Source organism: Capricornis sumatraensis, chromosome 19 (assembly GCF_032405125.1).
Source record: "Capricornis sumatraensis isolate serow.1 chromosome 19, serow.2, whole genome shotgun sequence".
NCBI classification, from domain to species: Eukaryota; Metazoa; Chordata; class Mammalia; order Artiodactyla; family Bovidae; genus Capricornis; species Capricornis sumatraensis.
In genome coordinates this window covers 38,335,678-38,362,323 of record NC_091087.1, presented here as the reverse complement: position 1 = coordinate 38,362,323, position 26,646 = coordinate 38,335,678, and the positions used below count along the sequence as shown (strand labels likewise).

Below are 26,646 nucleotides of genomic sequence, written 5' to 3'. Positions count from 1 at the left end.
TCACACAGAGTCGGACACGACTGAAGCGACTTAGCAGCAGCAGCAGCAGCAGCAGCAGATTACGTCTAAAGGCCCTCGCAACTCTAATATTCTACTACTGTACTGTTATTTTTGGAAGGAAAGAGGTAAAATTGAAATATCACAGGTATGTAACTATGTGCTTATACATAATTAGAGTATCACCTTTAATATTAGAAGATGGTTTTCTCACAGAACAATTCAGTAGTATACACAGACGTGTTCTTAAAATGGGATTCACTTAGTTGTAGTGAACACTTCTAAGGTTAAGGATCAAAAGATGCTACCAGAATTTATATAAAAGGTGGTCCTATTAATTGTGGAAAAAGTAGACAAGAGAACTGAAATAATGTTTGGGATATACTATACTGCACGTCCATAGGAACTGTCTATTGTATGACCTCATAATGGAAGGTAAGCTGTAAAAATAGTTAATAACAATAACTGTTTAAGCATCTACAAAATAAGCCTTAAAGGAATTCCCAATTCCCATTTTTTATTTTTTAAAAATGCTGGTTATAAAAAAGCTGCATCAAATTCAATCATTATCATACCAAGTAGCCAGCTTACTTAAAACAACAGTAGACTGTAGCTGTTATGCAGCAAATACAGGACAGAGCGAATTTTTAAATGTGTACCTTTACCAAATGAAATCAGTCTTCAAATACAACAGGATTTTCCAGCACAATCAAAGGATGAACTTCACTGCTGATTACAAAGAATTATTTGCCAGGATACAAACATTAGATTTTTATTAGTTCACTTTAGATAATATTTTGTGCTATTATTTTTAGAAGATCAAATATTATTCACTCAGTTATTACTTCAGTCATGCAGCTAAATATTTTAATGGGCAATCTATTGAGATAAACTGATGTTGGTTGCATCAAATTTTAAACACAATTTACATTTTTGTAATTCATAGGTGCCATAAGAACTATGTGCCTTTTAACTAAATTCCTACAACAACCCCTTGGAAAGTGTCACTTATTTTCATTTCCAATATGAATTGGTACTATTATATTTGCCCATTTATAGATAACAGGAACAAAAAGCCCAAGAGATCCAACAACTGAAACCAGGAGAAAAGTCCACAGAAACATCCGATCAAGAACCTGGGCTATGAATTTCCAATCTTCAACAACCTGTACCAAAAAAACCAAAAACAAAAACCAATGTTAAATAATTAAGACAAAATTCGTAAATTTACACGTCAGCTTATAATACAAGTGGCTTACTTTGATAGATTTTTAATAAAATATAGTATTTGCATATCTTACAATCAACTTTTAAAATATTTTTAATTCTTACTATATATAGTTACTTCTATTAATTATTCTGGCCCAGGAGTGTTTAATTTTTAAAGACAATCCAGCCTGAAGTTAATCTCATGACAAATGAAAAGTTGGTTCAGCATAATATACATTCAACAGCTGTTAATCTTCTTCCTCGCCTCACTTGCTTTATTTAGTTCTGGATTTCCTAGGGACCATTTTAACCTAAGCTCATGAGTTCAGATCAAACCAGTCAATCCTAAAGGAAATCAACCCTGAATATTCATTGGAAGGACTGATGCTGAAGCTGAAGCTCCAATACTTTGGCCACCTGATGGGAAGAGCCAACTCATTAGAAAAGACCCTGATGCTAGGAAAGACTAAAGGCAAAAGGAGAAGGGGATGGCAGAGGATGAGATGGTTGGATGGCATCACCACCTCAATGGACATGAATTTCAGCCAATTCGAGGAGATAGTGGAGGACAGAGGGGCCTGGCATTCTGCAGTCCATGGAGTCACCAAGAGTCGGACATGACTTAGCAATTGAACAACAATAACGTGAGTTCAGATCTGCCAGCTGAGAGCTCATTCCCTCCCCGTTTTTGCATCCCAAGCAGAGAGCTGGCTCAGCAGGTGTGAGTGACCTCAAGGAAAGGGCAGGCTGAGACCAGGCCCTGAGCACCAGAGGGTCCTACTCAACAGGCCACGTCCTTGACCACGGGCTTCCTTAGCCCCTGCTATGAAGCATGGAGTCTTCTATAGGAACTGTGCCCCCAAGTTTGAGGATAATGTAAAATTTAGAGGATTATAAAACCCTACAGCTTCTCTACTTATAGGTTTTTCCCTTGAAAATAAACCCCCTTTACTGGTCTCATGGAAGGAGCCCTGACCCTGCTGTACAGCACTTTGCAGACATTCATTAAATACAGTGGTTAAGACTCTGAACTTCCAATGCAGGGAGTGTGGGTTGGAGTCCTGGTCGGGGATTTAAGATCCCACGTGCTGCACTGATTGGCCAAATAAATAAATCCTCTCTCAATCCATACTATTATCTAATATCTGTATTTTTAAAGACTCCTTTGATGGCTTCACCTTATAAACTAATTTAACTAGATACTTACACCAAATAGAAACTTTATGTTTCACAAGTATTAAAAGTTTATAGATTAATACAACATTGTAAATCAACTATACTTGAGTAAAAATGTTTTTAAAGTTTATTAGAAACTTATGTCAATGTCCCTTTGGGGGAGAGGGCTGGTATTTTACCAGCTTCATTCCATCTGCTTACCACACCTGCTAGAAATTTTTCCATTTAACAAAGTTTTAGAGATTAGAATTCATATACATGTTTTATGTTAGGTACTATTTTATTTTCTTTTGATTTACAATATTATATTAGTTTCAGCTATACAATAGTCATTCAAAATTTTTATAGATTATACGCCACTTAAGTTATTGTAAAATATCGGCTAGGGACTTCTCTGGTGGCACAGTGGATAAGAATCCGCCTGCCAGTGCAGGAGACAGGGGTTCAATCCCCAGTCTGGGAAGATTCACTTTCTGAGGAGCTTATAAGCCCATGCTCCACAGCTACTGAGGCAGCATGCCCTAGAGCCTGTGCTCTACAACAAAGGGCACCCCTGCTCCCCAAAACTAGAGAAAGTAATGAAGACCCAGCACAGCCAAAGAGATACACATTTAAAAAAATATTTCCTGTGCTGTACAATATATCCTGATAGCGCTTTTATATACAGTAACCTGTACCTCTTAATCCCCTGGCCTGTCTTGCCCCCTTTTTCCCTTTCACCACTGGTAACCTCTAGTTTGTTTTCTGTTCCTATGAGAAAATTTATATAATTTTAATGGAACTATTGAAAGTAAATTCAATTATAAAAAATAGTATTATGCTGCTAAGTCGCTTCAGTCGTGTCCGACTTTGTGCGACCCCATAGACGGCAGCCCACCAGGCTCCCCCGTCCCTGGGATTCTCCAGGCAAGAACACTGGAGTGGGTTGCCATTTCCTCCTCCAATGCATGAAAGTGAAAAGTGAAAGTGAAGTTGCTCAGTCGTGCCCTACTCTTAACGACCCCATGGACTGCAGCCTCCCAGGCTCCTCTGTCCATGGATTTTCCAGGCAAGAGTACTGGAGTGGGGTGCCATTGCCTTCTCTGAAAAAATAGTATTATAGTCATACCTTTAAAAATATTACACAATAGAAATAAAGAATAGTGACAAGACTGAAATATTTTGAAAAGAATACCAGTTCAATATCATATTAATAAAATCTATTCATAGTTTAACTCTTGCATTTTAAAAATTAACTTTAAATAAGGACCCAGTGAGTTATTTTTCTATAACAAAGTTTGGAGCAAACTTTTGTTTTTAAGAAATTAAGCATATTATTAAACACTAGACATGTATCTGATGTCTAATGCATAACACCTGAGACATTATTGCTGTTAAATTCACTAACATTCTCTTGTGAGCGAACAACAAGAGGATTCTAGAAAAATATCTTGGCTGTATTTATAAAGCCTACATTAGAGTCATTCTTTAAAAAACTAAAATCACTTTGGATAAATTACAATGCAGTTGTGCCTGCAGATGACTGTAGACTTCAGAAACAGTTACTGAAGATCAAATTGAGACAGTTAATCATGTTAGCAGAGCTAACTATGCCTTAGAAAAACAGAACAGTCAGAATCACACAGCGTTACTAAGTCATTCCAGCGCAGACTTAGGGAACAGACTTGTGCACATGGTGTGGGCAGGGGAGGGTGGGGCGAATTGACAAGAGTAGCAGGGAAACACATACACACACCGTATGTAAAATAGAGAGCCAGGGGGAATGTGCTCTGTGACACCGGGAGCTCAGCCCCAGGCTCTATGACAACCTGGAGGGGTGGGATGGGGTGGGAGACGGGAGGGAAGTTCAAGAGGGAGGGGCCAGATGTGTACCTGTGGCTGACTCGTGTTGACATATGGCAGAAACCAGCACAATACTGTAAAGTAATTATCCTCCAATAAAAAAAGTCATCCAAGATGCTGATGGGGGAAAAGGAGATGTGAGATTTGTGTATAAGCCACATTTTGCAGATGTTTTTCACTGAAATGTTAGTAACAATCTTTTACAAAACAGTCTGTCACTATCTCTGGCCCTCAATCTATACTTAGTCTCAAGGGTCATGCCAGGGGCCTGACTTCGAATCGAAACAGACATGCATTTGTAAAGACATGTGGTCACAGACCTCACGGACATCATTCTCCTTCATGACGTGTCTTGTGATATAGCGAACGGAATCCAGTGCAGCTTCCAGTGTGTTTCTAGAAGATCTGGGTCCACGGCTGCTCTGAGTTTCCTCCTTCTGACTGAAGTACCTATCTACATGACTTCGCATGCAAAGCAGTTTCGGTAGCTTGTGAAGAAATATCTTGCGGACCCACGGAGCCATAGCGTTGTGTGTTGAGGAAGAACGGTGATGAATGTTGATAGCAAAGACAGTGACCATGATAGACAGTGTCACAAAAATCATCGTGAACACCAGGTACTCTCCAATCAGAGGTATGACTTTGGAAGATGAGGGTATGATCTCTTCAATAACGAGAAGGAAGACAGTCAGAGACACAAGTACTGACGTGCAGAGACAAATCTTTTCACCTTCATTTGAAGGAAGATAGAAGACAAGTACAGTTAAAAATGAGAGCCCAATACAGGGTATAATGAGGAACAAGGTATAAAAGAGAGGCAGACGCTTAATTACAAATGAGTAAGTGATGTAAGGATACCAGCAACAGCTGTCGGTTCTGTTTCCCTTGCTCCCTGTTGCGCTGACAATTTCCCATTCTCCATTATCAAAAAAATCTCTCTTGTCTACATCTTGGTCCTCCAAAATTATATCAACCTGTGATCCATCGTAAGTCCAAGAACCAAATTTCATGGAACAGTTTTGCAGATCAAATGGGAAAAATGTGACGTCGATGGTACATGAACTTTTGTAGTTTGCTGGTGGAGTCCAGGTCACCGTGCCATCGTACCTGACGACGGTTTTGGTACTGGCCCCTTCAAAACGTCCATCTGCACTGAAATACATAAATACACAGTAACAAGGCAGAGAGTAAACAACCCGGGCATATGTTTTACAAGCCTAATGTCTATAAAAAAGCCTACAATATAGCATGAAATATTCTTAAAATTATTACACTTGAGCTATACCTACAACATGGAGGGGACTCTAGAGTCCTTAAATATCTAACTCTGCTGAAGTCGAACCACGGTTTCCATGTCTACTCCAGGACCAACAGATATGTATTTACAGAATCTTGAGATTCATGTAGTGGTAATGATTTCACTTTGATTACACACAAAAGGTAACTGGTGCTAGTGGTAAAGAACCAATGCAGGAGATGCAAGAGACATGGGTTTGAGCTCCGGGTCAGGAAGATTCCCCTGGGGAAGCAAATGGTGACCCACTCCAGCATTCTTGCCTGGAGAATCTCATGGACAGGGGAGCCTGGTGGGCTACAGTCCATGGGGTCGCAAAGAGTCGGACACGACTGAAGCAACTTAGCATGGATACACACACAAAATATAACTAGGCTATTTATAACAATGGACATGCAGTCAATGTATGGCAAAACCAATACAGTATTGTAAAGTAAAATAAAGTAAAAATTAAAAAAAAAAAATGGACATGCATACAGCCAGAACCTAAATCCATATTCCTAGACCCACTCCCTCCAGTGACTGTCCCCCTCCATGACAGATACTGGACACTTCCTACAGTGATGGGGAAAAAAAGACAGTCCCAAGCTGGGCAGAGCGCTGGAAAACAGCTGTCCCTCTCGAAGTCTGTTACCACGTGCACTCAGGCACTGGAGAAGTCTAGCGGGAAACACCACCACCAACATGAGCTCTCTTTGGGATATTGTTCTCTATGTTAAAATTCATGTAGCTTTTGCACACTCCTCTGTAATATATCCATGTTAAATATAAAACTGTCTGCAGTGACTCCAAGTAAAATGATGCTCCAGGAAGCTGCATCATGCTACCTTGCAGCTTTGTTCACTCCTTCCATGTTGAGAAGCATGGAGGTAAAGGTTTGAAAAGTGAGAAACATTTTTTCTCAGCCTTTGCTCTGTCCTCATGCCAATGCCTTTTTGCAAATAAGATAAAGTACATTAGGATAAGCACAAATTCCCCAGTGTCCTGGAGTGGTTGGCGCTAGAAAAAAATGAAACTGGAATCCAGAAATACCCTCTCCCCTAAGTCAAAAACCATAATTGAAATACAGTTAGGTAGAATACTCATTAATATGAGCTAATAATAAACCCAACATTCCTCACTGTGGGAAAATTATGACAACATAATTTTCAAAATTATGGAAAATCACAAAAATTACAACATCTGAGCAAAATTAAAAGGATGCACCTTTAAACATAAAGTATGACCTTAACTATTAAAAAAAAATAATACCAAAAAATCTGGAAGGCAGTCAGCAAATACGTAGGCTTGAAAATAGGAGGTAAATGGGACTATCAGGCTGCTTTACTATGAACAACTCCACCCCCACCACTGCATGTGAGCTGTGATCTTAGACAAAACATAACTACCCTTGGCCTCCATTTTCTCATCTGGCACATAAATGTAGTCATCCCTAGTTCGTGAGGTTATCTTGAGACTCAGATGACTAAAGCACACACGGCACTGAGTGCGTTGCCAGGCAGAGTTAGCTCACTATGCATGTAAGCCAGCAGCTGTGGCTGGCTCCATGTGGTGGGCTAACAGGACTGATTACGTTTCCTCCCAACTTCTTCATACCTTTCTGGACTTTCCAAATGGATTACAAAGTTTTAAAATCCAAGAACACTTTTATGATCAGAAAATAATTCACAAGCAAAATGGAGAGAATCCACAGAATATATTCGTAGGTTCACAAAACAAAAGAACACAAGATTAAGTCATGGGACTTTATATAGGCAATCAATTTCCAAAGGATTTAAAAAAAAAATACTGGTGCCTAATGGTGATACAATTTCTTTCTTAAGAAAACATAAAATGGCATTTTGACTATAACTTACTTATCAAACAAAACGATATCTGGAGTCCAGAGAGAGTCTGAAGGGACACGTATAAGTTTTATTCCACCGTAGTCATCAGGGTTCCACCTTAATTTCACATCTATCCACTCCTTTAAAACAAAGAAACCTGAATCAATTTCAACAAAAGCAATAGCCAAAAACAGTGAAAACTCTACTCTTTTTGCCAAACTCAGATATTTTAGACACGAAGTCTCCTCTACTCCCAGTAGAGAAAACTCACCTCCACATCCTTCTTATGGGCTCTGGGGGACAGCCCTGTCCCCTTGTGTGGTGGCTGTAACCATGGCCCTCATGAGACACAGGTGAGGACCAGAGCTGGGTGCGTTCACGGCTCTGCTCAACACCTCTTCTACCAGCTAACCATACCCAGGAGCTACAGCCTGGTCCAGGCCAGGCTAAGGTCCAGGTTCAAGGAAAACGTTCTCTTTCCTAGCCGTTTTGTCATTGACTTGGCTGGACTAGGCCATGCAAAGAGCAGACAGATTTATGATGCATTCCACATAAACACACTGTCCCACCTCCACATCGTAATAATTCTGTGATCAGGTCAAGACTTGCACCCGAGGAAAGCACATATGCCTTTAAGGAGTTTGGGGTTAGGGAACTGGCAGTAAGTATTAAAAATCAGGGACAGGACTTCCCTGGTAATCCAGTGGTTAAGAGTCCACCTACCAATGCAGGGGACCTGGGTTCCATCTCTGGTCTGGGAAGATTCCATATTCTGCAGGGCAACTAAACCCATGCATCATAACCACTGAAGCCCCCGTGCCCCAGAGCCCATGCTCCACAACAAGAGATGCCTCCGCAATAAGTCTATGCACCGCAACAAAGAGTAGCCCCACCCCCCACTCTTGAACTAGAGAAAGCCTGTGTGCAGTAATGAAGACCCAGTGCAATCAAAAATAAATAAAATCAGGGGTAATAAAGAACAAACAAAGGGAAGCGCTCAACAGCAGTTGGGCACATATGACTGTCCAGAAACAAAAAGAAAGAAAAACTCCTTTATAGAAAAGGGACTATGAAAATAAAAATAAATCATTACATTCTTGCCTGCTCTCATCTCACTCAGAGTAAAAACCAAAATCCTACAGTGGCCTAGAAGCCACTACTCATAACCTATGCTAGGAGTACCCATCGGCCTCTGGTAGCTTCACTGACCTCATCTCCCACTCCCATCCCCACGGCCACTCACCCCTAGCCAACTGGCTTCTTTGCTACTCCCTAAACACACCAGGCACCCTCCAACCTCAGGGCCTTTGCACATTTGTGTCCCTCTGCCTGGACGTTCCTCCCCCAGATACTAGTGTGGCTTGCTTCTTCTTCAAGTCTTTGTTCAAATCTTACCTTCTCAGTGGCACTTCTCCTGCCATCCAATTTAAAAGTCCAGTCCCCCACACTTCCTGTCTGCCTTCTCAGTACTTTTCTCCAAGCTTATCAGCTTGAAAAGTACTACACAACTTCCTATTTATCCCACCACCCTCCATTGGAAAGATGTTCCTTGAGGGCTAGACTTTTGTCTGTTTTGTTCACTACCATTTCCCCAGTGCCCACCAAATGCCAGGCATTCAGTGTTAACTGCGTGAATACAAGACTCCATCTGCCTCACCTTTCTGCCTCCTGCCTGTCCACCGAGACCAAATATTCATGTCCCTTCTGTGCTACAAACTCTGTAATAACAATGGCACCAGTCAACAGTTACATGGCCCTTCAAATTCAAGACATACCTGTTTCAACCAGACATTGGTTGTCATTAACTGATTTTTCTCATCCTATAAAATAAAAAAAATTTAAGAGGCTGATTATTTCAATTACAGAAATGGTAATTCTTTAAGTAAGAATTTTATCAGTTTTTATATAAGCACTCCTCTCTGTAGAATACTACGTTCTGTTCATCAATCTGGTTCTCTAGAAAAGCAGGATCTTTTTTCCAGCCTAATCTCACATTATTCCTTCCAACATACTCTGTATTTCAGATAACCTGCCATAAAGACCACCATTGGCATTTTCCCATTTAATGTTAATAGTCTCAACAACTACATTTCTTCAAATCTAAGATGCAATCTAAGAAGCACAGCATTATTTTATGTACTTAGCACTAAGGAAGAAAGAAAAAGGCTGATAATGAATTGTAAGCTGCTGTTAATTACAAGACATCTTGATTTCAGAAGTACTAAAATGTGGGGAAATGTACATCCTACAATTGGTGAGATACAATGTATGCATTCTTGAGGGGCTATTACTTGTCATTTGCTTCTGCGAAGGCACAAATGTCAATCTCTCTATGGAGCTGTTATGTAGAAAAAAAAAGTGTGGAGGTCAGAGACTTGGATGTTAACTTCATAAAACTTTTACATCCGACTTTTCTAGAGAACCAGGGGTCCCTGCCACTTATACCTTCCTATTGTCTCATCTTTGCTTATGCCAGTCCTTCGCTGAATTTTCAAGGCCTAATTAAAGTGGCAGCTCTTCCATTAAATTTTACTGAAATATAAAGCCAACTGCACCACTAAAATATCATCATGGTCATCAACCACAAAGGGACCTTGTATGGGATACAAGGCTCAGAGCACAGAGACCCACAGAAGCCAAGGCAGTCGCTACAGCTGGGGAGACAGGATGGGGTATAAATAGCTTAGGTGACTGGCGGGTCCCCATTGCCTATCCCATCCCAACAACACATGAATGACCTAGGAAAAAGGAGCAGGACAGAAAAAAGCATGCCCCTACGGACAAAGGCAGCTGTTAGTCCCTACATGGAGAATGGGGCCTAGGAAACAGCATGGCCATCCTCCTTATGGTGTGTTTTCCAAAGAGCAATTTTCCTCGATTAAAATACTAGCGCTGGAAAGGAACGAGAGATTTTATCTATCATAATCCCTTCATTTTGCAAACATGGAAACTGGCCCGATGGAAACTTGCTTAAAATCACACCACCAGTTTGTGGGTAAAATCTACTCTAGAACTCAAAACTCCCAAATTTAAACCCTATACCACCAGCTTTACTGCCCACCCCGAAATCACACACCATCCAGAATAACTGCTGAGCCCTCTATTAGAATATGCCGTTCAGGCAGAAGTTCTAAACAGAGGCATTAAAAATTAGGGGAGTTTTGGTAAACACATAATGAGCATGCTGCAGGCTAGTAGGTCATCTGTGAGACTCTGATGAAAATTATAGACCATTTCCCCAGAAAATGTGAACACACATCAATTTTACACTGGGAGGTAGGACCTAGTCAGTACTTAGTATCTTCAACAGTAACATAGATAAAAGAACAATCCATAAATTCACAACTGGCTCCGAAGATGTGGAATTAGCCATTGGCTCAGGGGATATAGCTTATTTCGATCTCAAGTGTCTCTCGAGCATCTATTGTGTGTTAAACACAGTGGAGGATGCAAAGAAAAGATGAGTAAAGAAAAATGTAAGATGACAATCAGGGGGAAACCACAAATAAATGAAATGTTAATACTCATAAGCAAAGCAGAAAAGTTTTAAGGGTGGTAGGTTTATTTTAACCTGACCATAAAAATAAAATCAAAACAGACAAGCCAACACTGAGGTTTTAAAGAGAGAGCGCGAACACAATGGAATAGGGATCTGATGAACCTTCAAGAGCCACTAAACATGACCACAAGGTTGCAGGGCAAAGACTTCAGCGGTTACAAGAAGCATAAACCTGCTGAGAAGCAATTCAGTGAAACTTCTAGTCTCAATGTCCAGGACCCCTGGCCTTCATCTTCCTTGACTCCAGTCCCCCACCCTCCTATTGCCACTGACCGTACATTTTCTGGGCTCTTCTCTTCAGAAGCCACCCTTCCCCAACTTCTCTGCTTGGCTAACCCACCCAGTTTCTATGAATGTTCTTGAAGGATCAGGCTCCTGCTCTCTCTGCTTTAAAAACACACCAATTCAAAGTTTGTAGCAATCATCCCAAGGCCAGTAATTCCAAAATGACCTCCTCAGCCTTGTCTCTCACTTCAGAGCCAGACCTGACCTTCCAGGGGCCTCGCCAGCATTTTCTTTTGAACGCACCACAATGACCTCATAGCAAAGCAAACCCATCATCCTCTCTGTCCTGCCTCCATAACAACTAAGTTTTACTTTCCAACTGGTTACCCTTCTAACCACCCAGGCTTTAGAATTAGACGCCTCCCTCCATAATCAGTGGTCAAGTCCTGTTCCTTCTTCTAACTTGCCTCTCAAGATTCTAATCTTTCCCTCCTCAAAGCCACGTGTTTATATTGTATTAATCTTCCTAAAGTTCTGCTTTTACCATGTCTGTTATCCATCAGATCTCTCATCCACTCAGCATTTACTATGTGCCAGACACCATGTTAGAAGAGACACAAGGACTAAAGCTCATTCTGCTTTAGTGAGGAGGCCTTGCCAGCACATGAGTGCCAGTCAGTGTAACTGGAACAGAGGAAAGACTGTCTTCAGAAGTTTGGATTTCAGTCTGACAGATGAATTTGGCCTTGAGGGAAAAATGGCTTGTGCTGAGAAGGAAAGTCCCCCAAACAGAAGCAACGGCAGGACCAAAGGCACCATGGCACCCAGGTATCACTCGTCACCTCTTCTACCGTCCAGTTAGACCACTGATCTAAACCGCTGGACAAAAAGGCTTAGCATCACTTATGTAATCACTGTGATTATACCGTTCCTTGTTATTAAAGTTCTTTCTCCTCTGCGTGCCAGATCCTAAGCTTAGCACAAGGCCAGCTTAAGCACTCTGCCTTCTTTGATAGTCTCAGTCACCAAGATCTGGATAGCCAGATTTCTGTGACATCACGCTTTAGTAGTGCAGTGTTCTACCCTTACTCCATGTACACGCTAACGATCCCAACTGGAAAGAAAGGTTGAAAGCAAGTCCTATTAACTACACCCTGCTTCCCTATTTTTAATTCGTATTTAAAATCTCCCTGGATTGCCCAGCAAAGGATCAAGTACAGAATCCATAGTGATTGATCTTTCTGGAAGCAATGAGGTGACCTATATTAATCAACAGATTTCAAAAACTGTATATCTTTTGATTGACCACCTTCCTTGCTTATGTACAAATATATTCATCATTGTCATTTATAATAGGAAAAATTGGGAACAAGTTTACAAAAGTTTCTGCTATTATAGAAGAATGTTTACAATAAATTATAAATTAAATATAGCCATTAAAAATTACATTTAAAGATTATGTACTAACATAAATATGTTCATCATATAACAACAGGGGAAAAAGTAGTAATCAAAATTATATCTAAAATAATATCACAATTTTATAACGTACTCATAAGGAAAAAACTGGCAAGAAATACAACAAAACATTACCAGTGGTCACCGCTGGGTGGTAGAATTACAGTCAATTTTTGTTTTATTTGTATTTTTTTGAACTTTCAAAACTCCAAAAACCATGCACTACTTCTATAAACAGAAAATAAAGGCACACTTACGTTATACACACACACACACACACACACAAATACTTGTCAACTATTCTGGGAACACAACAGGGAAATAATTATTGATTAATATGATCAGAAGAAGAAGAAACTAGTTTGAAAATTAGTGTGAACCTTTTAGTTTAAAATAGAAAGAATCTCTTGACAACAAAAACAAGTTTATGAAGAGAATTTACTTCCTGGTAAATCTCACATGAAAAGATCTCAGAAACATTGTATGTGTGATACTGAAGCAATAATCCGTCGAGATCCTTTTTGGTTCTAAAAATCTGCAACTCTAACTCTTGGATTTTTTCTTTTAAAATTTTGATCTTTTGGTCATATTTTTAAAAACACATTTAAGGAGAAACCTCCATATAAAATATTTAATCACTTCAAATTTATTAAGAATAGGCCTATTTTAATCACCAAATGAGATAAAATGATTTCTAAACTCTACCAGATTACATAAACATACAGTATTCTTATGTCTGCGGTGTAATCATTGTTTTTCCCTGGTGAGTTCCTTGAGGAAAATGGCTATGTTCATTCACCCCTGTTATCTCTGTGGCCTGGCACCATGCTTGCGTGCACAAGACACTCTGCATAAACCTGTGTGAAATGAATATGTAATGACGCGCACACCTACCACATCCACTAATTGAGATATTGCAAGGCCAAACTTTATTTTTATTCTGTCATTCAGGTGTTCCACAGGACGAACCCATCTTTCGTAGTCTTGAAATAAATTCTTAAACAAACTATCTTCATGTTTGGCAACAACGGATGGTTCAGCTAATCCTGTACAACAAATTTTTAGAAGTTAGTGGATTGGCATCTCCCCCACGAAACACCTAGACTTTTAACAAGTTCAGCATTACAAATGAACCAAAGGGGGCGACAGAGGGAGGATGAGATGGTTGGATGGCATCATCGACTTAAAGGACATGAGTTTGAGCAAACTCTGGGAGATAATGAAGGACAAGGAAGCCTGCGTGCTGCAGTCCATGGGGTCACAAAGAGTGGGACACGACTGAGAGACTGAACAACAATAAAGTATTATTTAGGCTATGGATATAGGAGATTTTAATATAAAATGTTAATATAAATGTTTGTGATCCATGAGGGACACTCTGGTTCAGATATATTTCTTAGTTAAATCAGATTATTCACATGGAAATATGCTGAGTTCCATAAAAAGCACTCAGAACTTAACACAGAGTAATTTAAAATCTAAGTAACAAAGGTCCGTCTAGTCAAGGCTATGGTTTTTCCAGTAGTCATGTATGGATGTGAGAGTTGGACTGTGAAGAAAGCTGAGCACTGAAGAATTGATGCTTTTGAACTGTGGTGTTGGAGAAGACTCTTGAGAGTCCCTTGGACTGCAAGAAGATCCAACCAGTCCATCCTAAAGATCAGTCCTGGGTGTTCTTTGGAAGGACTGGTGCTAAAGCTGAAACTCCAGTACTTAGGCCACCTCATGCGAAGAGATGACTCATTGGAAAAGACTCTGATGCTGGGAGGGATTGGGGGCAGGAGGAGAAGGGGACGACAGAGGATGAGATGGCTGGATGGCATCACTGACTCGATGCATGTGAGTCTGAGTGAACTCTGGGAGTTGGTGATGGACAGGGAGGCCTGGCGTGCTGTGATTCATGGGGTCGCAAAGAGTCGGACACGACTGAGCGACTGAACTGAACTGAAGTAACAAAAACTTTTAAATTACCAGGGTTGGGGGGTTGCTTGTCATAAAATTCCAAACCTAGAAAACAGATGTATTAAAATTTATTGGTAAACTGGCGCTAGTGGTAAAGAACCCACCTGCCAACACAGAAGACATAAGAGACATGGTTCAATCCCTGAGTCTGGAAGATCCCCTGGAAAAGGAAATGGCGACCTACTCCTGTATTCTTGCCTGCAGAAACGCATGGACAGAGGAGCCTGGCGGGCTACAGTCCACTGGGTTGCAAAGAGTCAGATACGACTAAGCGACTTAGCATGTAGCATAAGTATAACATAAACATGCTTTAATTTGTTGTTGTTCAGTCACTATGTCGTATCCAACTCCTTGAGACCCCATGAACTGCATGCTTTAATTTACATGCATTTAATATATACGGACACAAAAATATTGAGTAAATTATTCAGCTTTGTCATATCTTTGCTACACATTTGTATACAATTACCTTAGGGTTCAAGACTTAAAAAAAAAAAAAGACAAAATTTTACAAGTTTGAGATGCCATAGCCAAAGAAAGATTAATTAGATTTATGGATCACAGTAATGTTTACACTTCTACTGAGTTTAAATAAGTCTCTTTAAAGAAATGGGTTTTTAGTGTTTTATGGACACTGGAGTCTCTGTTAGGAAATGTGGAATCCATGAAATTCAAGGATGACATTTACTCAAAACTCATGATTTTGCACAGAAAAAACACTTATTTAAAACAAAATGTCAATGGCTTATTTATCATAAAGTATATATTGCAGATTTCGAGTAGCTACTGTTGATCTTTCTCTAACCTGAAAGAATGATTTGACAGAAAATTAGCACTTTCACAAAATCTCTTTTTGTTATGAGAGACCATGTTTTCTATACAGAGCTATTAAAAAGTATCTAATTATTTTAGCTAGAGGAAATCCATCCTCTGATTTTCTCTCACTGCCTATTCCTTAATTAATAGAGCAGCTTAGTCTTCAGAGTTTATGTCTTGCTTCCCTAGGCTATTTAAGATATTTGATTTAACCTATAAATACCGTAAGAGTTTGTGCCATGCCTCTGTAAAAGTCTCCTTCTGCTGAAATGCACAGTACTGGAGCTATTGCAATTCAATTAGAATATTACACACTAAGGAGTCATTCTCTGTCATTTTAAAAGCTGTTAATTTCAGAGGTTCAAGTTAAAATAGCATTATTGACCAGTTTCTCCTATTCTAATTCTATTTTTAAACGTTATAGTCTCTGAAACACCAAAAGTTTAAGGTTGTTTAAAAGACAGAGATAACACTCTGATGGGATTGGGTAAATATTGGATGGCCGTGTACATCATGTGTATAGTGAAAACATCTATGCCAGGCACTGAGTTTCTGAGAGACTTTTCAGAACCATGAGGTTTGTGTCCAGAAATGCTGTTGAGGGAAGTTCCTTTTCCATTATAGGTTATTACAAGATATTGAGTATAGTTCCCTGTGCTATCCAGTAGGTCCTAAAAAAAAATGTTTTTTAATAGCATCTAAGGAAACTGTCTTAGGGGGAAAAAAATACTAACTCGAATTGCCACCTCAAATTTTGTTTGAAAGAAAGTAGATGATAGGGTATAAATAAATAAAATGATAATCGTTCTACCTAATGAGAACCCTTAAGATACTACCTTGTGAATACTTTCTTAGTATGTCCAATACTAGAAATAACATTTTCCTAGTACAATGTTACAGGAATGATAGGTGCAAAGGTCGACGGTATTTTAGCACAAAAACTTAATGGTGCACTCAAATTCTGCTTAGAGGCCATGTTTCTTTATCTGGTTCTAAATGTTTTCAGTTTATAGTGCTCATAAACCCCAAAATATTAAGAAGGAGATGATCTAACACATTCCCTTACTTAACAAATGAGGATATAGACCAGAAAGGCCAGTGCTACAGAGCTCATAAGTGGCAGAGCTCAGCTCCCCTCAGCCTCTTCCTCTTTCCACATTAATTTCTTCTGCCTCATGACAACTGGAAAGAGGTTTATGGTTATATCCCCTGAGAGCTCAAGCCCCACCAATGTTTGCTCATTCATTCAACAAACATTTAACAGAAATGCTGGAAATGCACTCGTACTCAACGACAGGTAAATCCACATTTACCATCTAGTAGTAAGGACTGATTCAGAAAACGTGATACTATATATAAGCTAAATTCTACAGAAACCGAATCAAACCAAAAAATTATTTTAAAAAAATTTTTGTGAATAATTAACATTTGCTCATCCTACTCAATATAAATACTTTAAAGCAATCACTTTCAACCTAGATTCCTAGGAATCCTGTGGCAATTACTATACAGAAAGTACCCTACACATGAATGAGTTCTGTTCTAAGAGTGTATTCATAAGTCAAATTTGTTCATAAGTCTAACAAAGTTAGCCTAGATATCCAACTAACACAGCTGAATAGTACTGTACTGAATAGATTTATAATACTTTGCACACAAATAATACATAAGAAACAAACACCTGAAGGTTCATATGTAAGGGACTTACTGTATTGCTCTGCAATATTTTTCAATTATGTCACATAAGTCGTGGGTCTCCAGGAAACAAACGTCCTGGATTGCAGGAATCATTTCTTTAGTTTGGCATTCCTACAGCATTATACTTAGTGCTGAACACAGCAGTAAGTTAAGAGTAGCTTTTCTTCCCTTACTACTTAAAGAGAGAAACAGGAGAAATAATTTGCAGATTATACATCTTGACAAGGGACTTGAATAATAAGACCAACAACCTAATCAATTTAAAAACAGATAGTTCAGTTCAGTTCAGTCGCTCAGTCGTGTCCAACTCTTTGCGACCCCGTGGACTGCAGCACGCCAGACCTCCCTGTCCAATACCAACTTCTGGAGCTTGCTCAAACTCGTCCATCGAGTCAGTGATGCTATCTAACCATCTCATCCTCTGTTGTCCCTTTCTCTTCCTGCCTTCAATCTTTCCCAGCATCAGGGTCTTTTCAAATGAGTCAGTTCTTCATATCAAGTGGCCAAAGTATTGGAGTTTCAGCTTCAGCATCAGTCCTTCCTTTTCCTGAATATTCAGGTCTGATTTGCTTTAGGATTGACTGGTTTGATCTCCTTGCAGTCCAAGAGACTCTCAAGAGTCAATTCTTCAGCACTCAGCTTTCTTTGTAGTTCAACTCTCACATCCATACATGACTACTGGAAAAACCATAGCTTTGACTAGACAGACCTTTGTTGGCAAAGTAATGTCTCTGCTTTTTAATATGCTGTCTAGGTTTGTCATTGCTTTTCCTCCAAGGAGCAAGTGACAGAAAGGCCAATAATTACACGAAAAGATGTTCAAACCTTTAGCCATGAGATACCATGTCATACCCCCTAAGATGGCTATAATAAGTAATACAGATAATAACATGTTTTTTGGTTAAAATGTGGAGAAATTGGGACCCTTAAAGCTATGGTTTTTCTAGTAGTTATTTACAAATGTGAGAGCTGGACAATAAAAAAGGCTGAGTACCAAAGAACTGATGCCTTTGAACTGTGGTGCTGGGAAAGACTCTTGAGAGTCTCCCGGACACCAAGGAGATCAAACCAGTCAATCCTAAAGCAAATCAGTCCTGAATATTCAGGAAAAGGAATGCTAAAGCTGAAGCTCCAATACTTTGGCCACCTGGTGCGAAGAGCCAATTGATTGGAAAAGACCCTAATGCTGGGAAAGATTGAAGGCAGGAGGAGAAGGGGCTGATAGAGGATCAGACGGTTGGATGGCATCACCAACTCAATGGACATGAGTTTGAGCAAACTCCGGGAAGTGGTGAAGGACAGGGAAGCCTGGTGCGATGCAGTTCATGGAGTTGCAAAGTCAGACACGACTGAGCGACTGAACAACAACCCCAGGTCCTAACAGGATACTGGCACAGAGCAGGTGGTCTGTGTGCTGAATGTATACATGAACAGATGAAAAAGTTAATACCATCTGACAATTTCCACTTATTTCTAGTAATTCAGAATTTCATCCTTGGTTGTGAAAGCAACTGTCACAAGAGCTACAGAAGTTTACTAATAAGGATTAAGAGTCCCACTAGACATCTTTTTAAAGATAGAGAGGCCTTGTGCTACTCAGATTTGAGTATGAAGAGAGGCAATATAACATGCTGGCTAAGAACTAGCAGATTTTAAGTCCACAAGTGGAGTCCTATCTAACTTCTAATACTTATTGTCTGACCTGGAGATATAACTTCTTTGCATATTAGTTTTTTCATCTGTAAAACTGGTCTAAAACAATACCAACCTAATAAAGTAAGTTATTGTGAGGATTAAGTAAAACTGTGCCTAGCAGTGCCAGCAGTCATTCTTATCAGCCTATAAATGATTGCTAAAGTAAGGATAACTGATAGACCTCAAAAGGCAAATACACAAAAGTACTATCACAAAGCAATTACTGCCTGTAGTGCTCTGATTTCTACATAAAACTTTCCTGATAGCCTAAAAGATCATCTCCCTATAGAATACCACAGACAGTGGAAACTTGCAAAAAAAAAAAAAAAAATGAAGGAATAACATATTTGTGGCATCAGGCACTCTCAACACTGCAATGACAGTTCAGTGAAAAGCTCTCCTCAAGTCTCTACCCTTTACAGCTAATAATAATTAGAATACCAACCTACTAACAGCACATGAATCACATATCTCAGAAAAACAAAGAGAACCTAGCAGTGAAACACACTAAAAACAGGACAAGAGTAACAACAACAACAAATTAATGGACAATTCTTCTGAAGTAGTTGAAAATATGACAGAAAAAACTAAATTGAATACATAAAAGGTACAATATGTATACTGTTATTAACTCTGTGAGATTTAAATTTGGGTTTCACAAATCCATCTGTAACTCCAAGTAGGATTACTCTGGTATCATCTCAAGTTTGAGGAATTAAAAGAATGACTTATCAAGAAAGTTTCACTTTTAAGTTACTTACTGAAACCACATATATTTTCAAAGAAATGTAAACTTGATCCTTAATTTTAGTATGGTGATTAAGAAAGGAAGCAAAACTGCAAAGCTGAAAACTGTGATTTGAATACTTGGCACCAGTAATTAGGTATTAAATTCATATGTCCCCACTTTCTAACTTACTTAAATAAAACAAGACTATCTGTTGGAAAAATGCTGAAAATGTTTGGTGATGTTTGGGACTGTCACATGGAGGGGGTGGTGTGAGTACTGGATAGAAGCCAGGGATGCTACCAAACATGTATCTGTTAGTCACTTAGTCATGTACGACTCTGCGATCCCATGGGTTATAGCCTGCCAGGCTCCTCTGTCCATAGAATTCTCTAGGCAAGAATACTGGAGTGGGTTGCCGTATCCATCTCCCGGGGATCTTCCTTATCCAGGAATTGAACCTGGGTCTCCCACGTTGCAGGCAGATTCTTTTCTATCTGAGCCACCAGTAGTGCACAGGACAGCCCCTATGACTAAGATTTATCCAGCCCAAACTCAATAGTGTTGAGTAATGCCGTGTCAGACTTCAGGGCTGCAGCCATATTCTCATTTGCAGGGAGTGCCCTTCACATTGTGGGGTGTTCTCTGCACAGCCATACTGTTTAACAGTATGATCTGATGAAAGTAAATAAATATGTAAATTTGTCTTAAATATGCCCGCCAGGAAGCCAGGCACCAGAGTTTTCTGCTCTACCTCTAGCACCGAGACTGACACAGGAAGCAGCCACTCAACATCTGTTGAATGAATGAATGAATAAATTAAACTGGGTATCACATGTTAGGCTCTAATACACCAGAGCTGTAGCAGATGCTAAAGATTTAAGAAGACTCTTTAAGAATCACTGGTCTAACAGTAGCTAGAAGGCAGCAGAGGCAGAACTAGGACCCAGATTTGTCTCTGTTCTTCTCAAAGTAATACTTCATTATAAAAGTTACGTATGATCATTGTCAAGATTCCAACCAAAAGCACATGAAAAGTAGGAACTGTCCATCTCCTCCTCTTTATCTCTCTTCCTCCAAGGCTAACCACTTTAAAGTTTATTGTGTGGCCATCTTAAAATGCACTCACACACAGAGGAAGAACAAATGTTTTCTTTTTCAAGTTTTGTGACTTGCTTTCTTTCATTCATTTCTCTATATCAATGTACACCCATCCATCTCCACGCTTTCTTCATAAGACACGAAGTGGTCTGGGTTATGGCCATATCATAATTATGTAAGCTCTCACCACTGGTAGGCATTTATACTGTTGTTGCTGCTACTGCTGCTGCTAAGTTGCTTCAGTTGTGTCCGACTCTGTGCGACCCCATAGATGGCAGCCCACCAGGCTCCGCCGTCCCTGGGATTCTCCAGGCAAGAACACTGGAGTGGGTTGCCATTTCCTTCTCCAATGCATGAAAGTGAAAAGTGAAAGTGAAGTCGCTCAGTCGTGTCTGACTCTTCGTGACCCCATGGACTGCAGCCTACCAGGCTCCTCCATCCATGGGATTTTCCAGGCAAGAGTACTGGAGTGGGGTGCCATTGCCTTCTCCGATACTGTTGTTAGCTTTTGGTTATTTCTAACAATGCTATAATGAAAAAATGCTGTAGTTAACATACAAGTTAAATCCTTGTATTAATACAAGGACTTCCACGACACCTACTCTCAGATGTAGAAGTGCTGAGTCAAGGGTACATGTTTTCAATTTTGCTGGTTACTGCCTATAGCCTTCCATTTCTTCTTTACACGTCACCATAGAATGAAATAATATATCTAAAAAGTTTGTAAGAGTGATATATATTATATACCCTCAATTCATAATTAAGGCATTCCTGGAGTAATCTTCCCCTACAAGTCTCCTTGTATTTTTTTAAGTTAACGAAAAGTGTCTTACATACTTTTTAAAAGATCCTCTCTGCCGCAGTCCAAAGAGGTCTATTTTAAGCAACAGCAAGGTAAAAAAGTGAGCATAATCAGTCATTTTGTAAATGAGAAGAAATGCCTACTATATCCAACATTTTCAATATAGCAAGTAGGCATGCTTACCGATCATTATTTTAAGTGTCATAAATGAAATGCAGAGGGTTTTTTTTTTTCACTCAAGGATTTTCATTATATTTTCTATTGATTTTTATCACAGAATTATCGAATAAAGTTTCTCTGTAACTGATATGCTTTAGTAAACCTAATTTAACATCTTGCCCTGACTCTCAGAACACTGGCAGTAAGAAAATGACCTTAGGCAGTGTTAAATTTAGGTCTAGTCAATAGTTTTCAAAAAGAGACAACTTGCACACTTTAAAAGTTTAAGCATCATCAGATTGAATAAATGCAGAATTCACTATCGTAATTTGACACCTCAAACCTCTCCACAGGCAATAAATGTGTATCATGAGCTCATATATTTACAGTGTCATGAACTAAAACACCCGCCAGAACATGAAGTTGCCTCAGCTCACTTCAGCCTGTGTGACCTTGATAAGACTCCTGCAAAATTCCTCCTTAGGACTGTCCAAAGATGAATGAGTAGTGGGGCCTAGGAGGACAAATGCAAACGGAAGATGGCTCTATTTGTTAGGCTGGTGGGATGGAGCTTACTTTCTATTGGTCTTCTCCTGTTTGGGCTACAGTTCGTTGTAAATCCTCTATTTCCATAATTACTATCATTGCATCCTCTTGAGAATCCATCCACTTTATATGAATGGGAAATTGTCTGCAACTTTGCTACTCAGTGTGTGGTACTCTGACCAGTAGCATTCACCACCCAGGCGCTTGTTAGAAATGCAGAAGCTCAGCCCATGTCTCTGAATCGGTGCTGCAATTCTAACATCCCCAGAGGATTCTTATGCGCATTAAAGTTTGAGAAGCCCTGGTCTACAAGACTAAGAGCAGTGATTCTCAAGGGTGGGGAAAAGGGAGACAATTTTGTCCCCAAAGAACCATTTGACAATATCTGGAGATATTTTTCAGCAGGTTCCACAGGCATCTTGTGGGTAGAAGTCAGGGTTCCTGCCAAACAACCTACAAGGCAAAGGACAATCTCCCATAAGAAACAAATATCTGGCCCCAAATGCCAGAGGTTGAGAAACACTGAAAGGAAAACCAGTTTTGCCTAATTATACACTGTAAATCACAAAATAAAAAGAAATATATCAAAAGTTCATATTGGACTTCCCTGGTGGTCCAGTGGTTAAGAATCTGCCTGCCAATGTAGGGGACATGGTTTGATCCCTGGTCTGGGAAGATTCCACATGGCCATGAGGCTCAGCCCATGTGCCATGAGTACTGAGCCTGAGCACTCTAGAGCCCACACCCCACAATGAGAAGCTACAGCAACGGGAAGCACTGCAACTGCAGAGAAGCCGCTGCTCGCCCCAACTAGGGACAGCCCACGACCAGCAGTGAAGACCCAGCAGACCCAAAAATAATTCAGTACCTTTTAAAAGTTTATATTGTATGTCAATGTATGGCAAAATCAATACAGTATTGTAAAGCAAAATAAAATAAAATAAAGTTTATATTGTCCTTTTTGTCAAAATTCAAATATTCGTATTTAATTCCTATTTTTATTGGCAAAAGACTATAATTCTCCTTTAGAAGAAAGGAGCATGTGGTCACTGAATCAAACACAGTTAGAAGAAATGATATCAGGCGTCCCCAAAGTGGAAACAAAACATTTAAATTAAAATTTTAGTCACCAAGCAGAAAAAGACAGTTAAAAATAATCTCTTCTGTCCTACTGTCATTATAAAACCATACCTTTGCCATTTTGGAGAGCAGTTTTACAGACGCAAATTGTAAACTTTTTTCCAAAAGGAATATTCACCAACTCTCATTGTCAAGACATGCTTATTTAATATTAAACTTAAAATTACAGCTGAAAGAATTCCAATTTTTTAGGGAAGAAATATAATGCTATTAGAAGAAAAATGTTCTGTAGTGAAATTACATATTAAAAAACTCATATCCTAATTATAAAAAATTACTAGATCTAATTTGTACATTATAGGTTGAAAAAAAGCCCTATTCTGACGAATGATTGAAAACCTTTTTAAGGTTCCATCAACAGGCTACATTTACAAACTCAGGTACATCTGAAACGTATCAGGAAATACACAAATAAAACCCTACGTTCCAGGTGCTCAGTCTAACTCAGAGCATATTTAGCATTTGCAAGAAAACAAAAATAATTTTTACTTTCAATTAAACTGTGTGAAAACTCTGTGTCCTTACATAAAGTATCTCAACATTCTTTTGGATGTAATCATAATAAAAGTAGAGGATGGTCACTATATGTGTATTTTATTAGCTTCTTAATATGTTAATGAAAATGACTAAAGGTGAGGAGAAAAAATCTTTCATAGCTCTCATTTTCCACAAAATAATTATTTTATTTCCCTTTGAATGAAACAGAACTCAGTCACTACAAATAAAATTTCAACCATTGAAAATGTTTCACAACTATACAGCTAAGAAATATAATTGACCAATGACTAATTTCCATAAATCACTCTCCTAATCAGGGTTGGGTCAGTTTAAAAGGTTTATATTATTTTAATGTACTAGGTTAATTATCTACTCTTTAATATAGACAAAATTGCCTCCTGAGAATCTTTCATAGCTCCGTGACCTTACACCAGTTAAATAAGTATGGCAGCTGGCAGACCAGACATTTTCTTTTCCTAGAGACTGGCTCCCAGGAAACCACAAGGAAGAGTTATGAAGATTCTAGGATGAATATGAAAACAATAAAATGTAAATGTAAAATTAATTATGATTGGAAGCACCTGAAATCCATCTATTATCACCTTCTAATTTTAAAGATGGAGAAATAACGGTTCAGTAAGGTCAAGCAATATGCCCAAGGAAACACAGCAAATTAATGGGGTACCTCTGGGGCTTCCGTGGTGGTTTAGCTGGTAAAGAATCCAGCTGCAATGTGGGAGACCTGGGTTTGATCCCTGGGTTGGGAAGATCCCCTGGGGAAGGAAATAATGGCTACTCACTCCAGTATTCTAGTTTTCTGGCCTGGAGAATTCCATGGACTGTGTGGGGTTGCAAAGAGTCGAGCATGACTGACTGACTTTCACTTTCTGCAGTTTTACACAAAAGCATATAAATTAGCCAGTGTGCAATTCCATTGTCTTTTCAACATTACTCTTCAAATGATCACTTGCTAAAAGCAACAGTTTTTTGGAATTTTAGAGCTAGAGAGGGAAGCTTTTAATGCTCGCTCATCTTACAGATGAGGAAACTGATATTCAGAGAGATCTTACTGTTCCATCATTCATTCACCAACATTTACTGGACTGCTACAATAAGCTAGGTCTTAAGAGATACAAAGATACACAGGATAAGATCACAGTTCTTAAGAAGCTCATGTGGGACCAAGAGAAAAATATATCTATAAATGTAATACAACATGAAAGTTATCCACTTTCACCAAAAGGCATAGAGACTACTATTTTCTATAATGTCAGGCACAGTGCTTGGCATTTCACATATATTATTTAATCCTGAAAACAACTGAGAGGTAAGCAGTATCATCCGTTTTTCAAAGGAGGAGGACAGCTGAGACAAGCTTGTCCAAGTCAAGATACACGTGTCATAATTTGAACCCAGGTTTGCCTGGCTCCAAAATCACACTCCTTTCTTACTGTTAAATTATGACACCTTCTGCACCAGATTTTATTTGTCTAAATCATCCTTCACCTTATTTCTCTACAGTCATTGTAAAGCAACACATCCTGCAAGAAATAATTCTAGTCTTCAAGATGATCACTTCCTAGAATCAGGAATCAGAGTTTAAAAACCTTGAGGAAGGAAAGACAAGAAAAGGTTCTGCTTATACCCAAATAAAGTTTCCTTACTCATAAAAACTGAAATACTGGCGTAGTGAACTTTAGCTTTTATTTCCTGCTTAACGGACCATGTGTGTGTTAGTCGCTCAGTCGTGTCTGACTCTGCCACCCCCTGGACTGTAGACTGCCAGGCTCCTGTCCATGGAATTCTCAAGGCAAGAATACTGAAGTGGGTAGCCATTCCCTTCTCCAGGCGATCACACCACAGGTGCTCCATAAGCGGTAGCATTTTTTCTTCAAGGTATTGAGAGGGCTGACAAACTTTCTAAAGCTTTCAATTTGAAAAAGTACTAAGCATTTTCTTTTGTTTCTATTCCTGTCCAAAACATTTTGAAATAGAGAAGGCTAGAAGGAAAACCTCTATTCCAAGATGCTAAGGAAGAACTTAGGATGCAAATAGCTCTGCAGCCAGGTTAGTCCGCTCCCCAGTCTTATACAACTCACACTTTTCATCATCGGCGAAAGGAAAGATTTGAAACGCCAAGGGGCAAGTTAGAGGACAGGGACAAGCGGTAAATCAAATCAGATCAAATCCTAATCCCTAGTATTAAACCCAAGGAGCATCGATGTGTGTGCGAGAGCAACGCTCAGTCGTGTTCGACTCTTTATTCACCCCACTTTATTCACAGTGGGGTGTTCGACCCCCCTTTATTCACAAGCAAGTATGAAGGAGCCTCCATACTCGTCTAAGAATAAAGTAACAACGTGGGAAACCCAGTTGAAACCAAGAAAGTAAAGCCCTGATGGATAAGGAGGGCATCTTTTATTGAAAAAGTTGTATCGAAGTATATATATACTAAGTCACCCAGAGAGATGAGAGTCACGGAACAAAAGTCAAAGTGGCCTTTTCTCTATATTTAAATAAACACATCTGAGCACTTAGGCTGAAACCTTACTCCAAGCCCCCAGGAGAAGAATATAACCGCCCTCGCTAACTGGCTTTTCCGTGACGGCTGCAACCTCGCGGCTCTCCGGGTACCGGCGTGGAGCTGCCCCGGCCGCCCGAGGTCCCAGCCAGGCGCACTCCGGCCGCCCTGAGCCCCTCCGCCCGCTCCGAGGGCGAACGCCCGAGACCGCCCTCCGTCGCCCAGGCTCACCTCCGTGCACGCCGCCCCCCGCGCCCTCCGGACCCCAGCGCTCTGCGACCAGCTGGAAAGGGAGGAAGAACTGGAGCAGGAGGGGCCCGAGGCCGAGGACCCAGCGCCCCAACGCCGGCGCAGCCATCGACCAGGACCCGTGCGTCAACGCAGGGGAGCCGCCA

General features: G+C 39.8%; 1 protein-coding gene across 1 annotated transcript; it reads right to left on the bottom strand.

Annotated features, from left to right (window-relative positions):
• Positions 1-1,001: 1,001 nt before the first annotated feature.
• Positions 1,002-26,609, bottom strand: CHRNA5 (cholinergic receptor nicotinic alpha 5 subunit). Its single transcript, XM_068990940.1, has 6 exons — positions 26,483-26,609; positions 13,481-13,632; positions 9,120-9,164; positions 7,375-7,484; positions 4,545-5,376; positions 1,002-1,163 (listed from the first exon to the last, which is right to left on the bottom strand). Exons 1-6 carry the CDS (start codon positions 26,607-26,609, stop codon positions 1,002-1,004), a joined length of 1,428 nt encoding a protein of 475 aa, XP_068847041.1.
• Between the last annotated feature and the right edge of the window lie 37 nt (positions 26,610-26,646).

What these genes read in the sequence shown, in the direction of transcription:
- CHRNA5 (XM_068990940.1), bottom strand. Translation starts at nt 26,609, where the DNA reads ATGGCTGCGCCGGCGTTGGGGCGCTGGGTCCTCGGCCTCGGGCCCCTC. An exon ending in TATCTCAATTAGTGGATGTG is followed by an intron (nt 9,165 to 13,480) that starts GTAGGTGTGCGC and finishes TTTATTTTATAG; the next exon opens with GATGAGAAAAATCAGTTAAT. An exon ending in CCAATGTCTGGTTGAAACAG is followed by an intron (nt 7,485 to 9,119) that starts GTATGTCTTGAA and finishes TTTGTTTTAAAG; the next exon opens with GAGTGGATAGATGTGAAATT.